At 35.1% G+C, this 5,000-nt stretch overlaps 1 protein-coding gene across 6 annotated transcripts in view; it reads left to right on the top strand.

The window, feature by feature from the left end:
• Rok (Rho associated coiled-coil containing protein kinase) overlaps window positions 1–5,000 on the top strand; it is a 47,153-nt gene that overhangs the window by 8,464 nt on the left and 33,689 nt on the right. For all 6 annotated transcript variants that reach the window (XM_043007279.2, XM_086541799.1, XM_043007103.2 and 3 more), the window contains exons 3-9: window positions 446–527; window positions 912–1,036; window positions 1,226–1,397; window positions 1,900–2,017; window positions 2,150–2,234; window positions 4,462–4,745; window positions 4,849–4,940. In XM_043007279.2, the coding sequence (XP_042863213.1) occupies window positions 446–527; window positions 912–1,036; window positions 1,226–1,397; window positions 1,900–2,017; window positions 2,150–2,234; window positions 4,462–4,745; window positions 4,849–4,940 (958 nt within the window). The remainder of the gene's footprint in view (window positions 1–445; window positions 528–911; window positions 1,037–1,225; window positions 1,398–1,899; window positions 2,018–2,149; window positions 2,235–4,461; window positions 4,746–4,848; window positions 4,941–5,000) is intronic.

Genomic DNA, 5,000 nt, shown 5'->3' with positions numbered 1-5,000 from the left:
CCTTTACATTTACATTTATTATAGCTTTATCAGATTTTTGTGATAATATAGGTCAGTGACTCATATTGTTAAACTGTTAAAGGGTGGTCAGTTGATGTTGAATCAGTTTTACAAGGTAAAAGAAGAAATCTTTGGTGTTCACCTACAGCATTATGCAAATCAAACAGAGGCCTGAAGCATAACCTTTTAAGCTCAGTATGCAATTATTAGTAATAGATACATCTCTATGAAGACAATGTAGACATTTTAACTGAATCCTAATATATTAATAAAGTTGTAATATAGAGTGAGAGGTATACCTTTAATTTTATTTTGATATTATTTTTTTTGTTTTATGTATCTCTTATCCATTTAATCTTGTGTGTAAAGGACACACAAGATCCCATTGCTCATTTTAAGAGTTAATTAAGAGGTTTGTCATTGACTAATTGGTGTCTATCAACAGGACTCGATGCAGGCGATGGTTGCTGACTTGGATCATCAAGCCATCAAGAGAAATAAAAATGTGGAAGCCTTTCTTAATAGATGTGAGTTGCAAATGACTTAAATTGCATAATATTCAGTAAGGTGCCTGGTTGCTATGTCGTTGATATTCCAAGGGAAAGGTAACAAATAGAGTTATTACTATCCAAGATTTACTTCAATATTCATTTTCTCCATGGGAAACCATCATCTTAAGGTTACACACAAGGAAAGACTCAGACAAGCTTCTGAATTTAGTTACAGTGTAGAACCAAAAGTTGACAATAGAAGTTACATTATCTACTGAACAAATTAATGGTTTGAATGGACTGTAGATTCTTCTAATGAAAAAGATTCTCCCCTTATTCCCTCTTAGAAATCAGGTTTGTTTAATTCAAAGTTTGTTAATTGATCAAGCTTCAGCAGTTCAAATTCTCATCAATCCCCAGATCGAGAGGTTGTGCTGGATGTGGAGATACTTCGAATGCGTGCTGATGACTTCATTAATATCAAAGTCATCGGCAGAGGGGCATTTGGGGAAGTACAACTAGTTAGACATAAATTTACAAAGCAGGTAGGTTTGGGTTTGCTGTTTTTATTATTTCTGTAGTGTTCAAAGTTAACCACAAAGAGTATTGTTGTTGTTATCCCTAATAGATGTGTATTACAATTTTATATGAGTTCAGTGTCACATTTAAGCTGTCTATTTATCTTGTTGTGTTTTCATTTCTCTTCATTAACATTTCCTTTTTTTGCATTACAGGTCTATGCTATGAAATTACTGAGTAAAATTGAGATGATCAAAAGGTCTGATTCTGCCTTTTTCTGGGAAGAACGAGACATTATGGCTCATGCTAACTCAGAATGGATTGTTCAGCTGCATTTTGCCTTCCAAGATTCCAAATTCTTGTATATGGTCATGGACTACATGCCAGGTATGGTTTGGGTTGTTTGTATCATTTTTGTTATTATTTTCTTTCTTTCTTTCTTTTTTATTTTTGTCCATTTTAAATGCGAGAAATTCCCATTTAATGTTAGGCAATAGATTTACAAGAGTATTTTGTACTAATCATGACCTTTTTTGAGTTATGTACTTTATTTATATTGCTTTAGATTGTCAGAAGTTCCCAAATAATGTTGAGCAATGAGTTTAGATATGTAAATATATTGTACCAACCATCACCTTTTTGGAGCCATTTCTTATTTCCATTTTTATGAGAAGTTCCACAAAAAAGATAATTAATTTTTTTTACAGTTTATATAGGTATAAACAGTCCTGAAAATACCAATCCTCACAATGTTTCCCATCATATTCCTATCTCTTGTTTCCATCAACTAATTTTTGAAAAAGTATGGCTCTATTGCAAAAATATGTAGTTTTTACATATTTTCATATTCAGAACAGTGTTTTTAATTATGATTACAATTTCCTTATAGGTGGTGATTTAGTGAACCTGATGTCAAACTATGATGTACCAGAAAAATGGGCCAAATTCTACTGTGCGGAAGTGGTCCTAGCACTGGATGCTATCCATTCCATGGGATTTGTTCACAGGTTAGGCATAGTTTGTTTCCTGCAAATTAGATAGGTTTTCCTTGGTTGGATTTGATTCTCTGTAAGGTTTTGATACATTTTTGATGAACCATTATTTTATTTATTTATTTTGATATAAAATTTTTCTTCCAGAGATGTAAAGCCAGATAACATGCTCTTGGATGGCAGTGGTCATCTCAAACTTGCAGACTTTGGTACTTGCATGAAGATGGATAAGGTAAGATGCTGAACAGAAAGTATTGATGAGAAGGAATGTGTGGCATGGTAGTCATCCCACAAATTCCTTTCTGTCAATTAAGTACATTTTGATGTCATTGATATTCCTGTTGTGCTTACTCATTGCAACTTGATTAAAAGGGATCAATTTCATTTTAAAAGATAATCCAGGTTACGTCATTCCTATGAGGTAAGCTTGCAGTTTTCAGATCTATGATTATACAACAGAGAATGCAATAAAAAAAAAAAACTATTGTACAGTATGCTGAGAATTGAAACAATTGGATCTTGGTTGTTCTTGGAACTGAGTGTTTTTAGTCACATATGTATCTTGATACTTTTTTTGTGGTAACAAAAAAAGAATTATGAAGGTATCTTTATCTATTACAATTTTATTGCAAATGAAAAAATCTGTCATGCAAATTCTAAGCATTTCAAAAATGTTGTAGTCTGCTTAAGGCTGCCATTTCCTTATTTTTTACAGTAGAGCAGTACAAATTATGTCCAGAAAGATTAAAATGTCAAAATTACCTTGGCACTAAAAAAATCTTCATACATGGATCCTACTCCAAAATCACAGATTCACTAAATATACTTGGAAGGCTGATACTTAGCATATCTGACAAGTGGTTAGCAGCATTTAGTAGTGATGCCACCTAGTTTTCCAATGTGCTATTATGTTATGATAACACATTCCAGATTTGGTTGAGCCAAATTTTGCCATTTTTAAAATAATGCTATCAAAATCAGCAGCTATATAGTGAATTCCAGAAAAATGAGAATTATTGCTAAACTAATCATATAGAAAATTATCAATCTTAATTTCTTAATTTCCCAAGTAAAGCATTTAAAGCAATACAATTGATATTCTCATCATTGCAAACAAATAAGCAAAATTAGTAAATGTATTGAGTTTTAACCCATTCATGCCGGGGATTATAGTTACCTAGTACTACTGCTGCTGGCTAGGTGACAAGTATGTGCAGTGTCTAAGTGCGAGATCTCTCCCAATGTGATGCCACGTTGCACTTCTCAAAGCACTTTTCACCAGCCCAATTCAACAGGATGATAATAGGTTTTTGTATTTGTTTACATTATTTTCACTTGATTAAAAAGTGTCTTTACAAATGGAACTCCTATTATTATTTACATATGTAATGATGTTAATGTATATTTTGAGGGAGAAATAATGACGTGATAGGATGTTATTTCGTGGGAGCAAAATATTCCCATGATGTGACATCATGTCACCCAGCACAAATGGGTGAAGGGGAGTATCTGGCAAAGAAATAAAGAATAAAATGGGGGGAGGGGGAGGGGAATCCTCTGCATGATGAGAAGGCATTTAACCCAATCGTGCTGGCTGACTTGCTGTCATGTTTCGTGGATTTTGGGTCAGACACCAGCGACAAGATATTTGGTCAAGGCCAAGTGGGGTAAGTGGGCGTACAGCGCTCACTCGCGGGTAGTGCGCCCAAGAATTCCAAGGCATTAGGCTTATATGTTCGAAAACCCCAGCATTCCGACCATTTAGAGCCGGAATCGCCCTGGCTTGAATAGGTTAACAGTAAAAATCTGAAGTTTCAAACCAGTAAAATAAGATCTATGGTAATACAGATGCATAAAGCATCTGAGTAAAACTTCTAAATGATTAAACATTCAACATTTTTTTTTAAGGGTTTCTGTTTGAAAACTGCTGTAAACTTTCTGATTGAACACCCTTCATAATCAAATGTTAACCCATTCTCGCCAGTTGACTTGCTGTCACATTTAGTAGTTTTTAGGTCAGACACCGGCAACGAGATATTTAGTCATTGCCGGCGCGCTGGGTGATCAGGCGTACAGTGGTTGCCTGTAGCTAGTGCGGCCGAGAATCCCGAGGCGTTAGGCTTATGCGTAAGAATATCCCGGCATTTTGACCATTTAGAGCCAAAATAGCCCTGTCATCAATGGGTTAAATATTCTAAATGACCCATGAATCACCTATCTAGGTTAATATTCAGCTAAGAAAGTAATTTTTCCTTATAAAGGGTACCTGTGGGTACATATTGGAGTTTTCATTTTCCTTTATTTTCCTTTTACTTTATCATCATCTGAAAATCATCATAAAACTCTCATACTTTATTTTTCATTCTACTTCATTTTGTATTTTTCTCATCCTCACCTGAGCATAATCACAAACTGTTTTATCTTAAATCTCTGTCTACATCTCGGCCTTTCTTCCCCAGGACGGACTAGTTAGATCAGACACAGCCGTGGGGACGCCAGACTACATCTCTCCCGAAGTCCTCAAGTCGCAGGGTGGCGAAGGGGTCTACGGAAGAGAATGTGACTGGTGGTCTGTCGGTGTCTTCCTCTATGAAATGCTAGTGGGTGACACCCCCTTCTATGCAGACTCACTGGTGGGCACCTACGGCAAAATCATGGACCACAAAAATTCACTGAAGTTCCCCGACGATATTGAGATTTCCGCAGATGCCAAAAATCTTATCTGTGGTTTCTTGTCTGACAGGTGAGGGAGTGTGGTGCTTGAGCTTGAGCTGCTTTACTATCTCATACTAGAAATATAAATGTGTTTTGTGTTTTATATATATAATTGGTTTACTTTATTCCAGATTAACAAGATTAGGTAGAAATGGTATTGAAGAAATAAAATGTCTTCGATTCTTTCTCAATGATCAGTGGACGTTTGACACAATTAGAGAATGTAAGTAAATATTTAGTATGTATGGATTATGTCAAATCATTAAGCCTAAAAAAGTAATCT

This window comes from Penaeus japonicus, unplaced genomic scaffold (assembly GCF_977035675.1).
Source record: "Penaeus japonicus unplaced genomic scaffold, GWHDUDI00000001_assembly GWHDUDI00000011, whole genome shotgun sequence".
NCBI classification, from domain to species: domain Eukaryota; kingdom Metazoa; phylum Arthropoda; class Malacostraca; order Decapoda; family Penaeidae; genus Penaeus; species Penaeus japonicus.
Note: the sequence above shows the minus strand (reverse complement) of the source record. Positions and strands in the feature narration are given on the sequence as shown.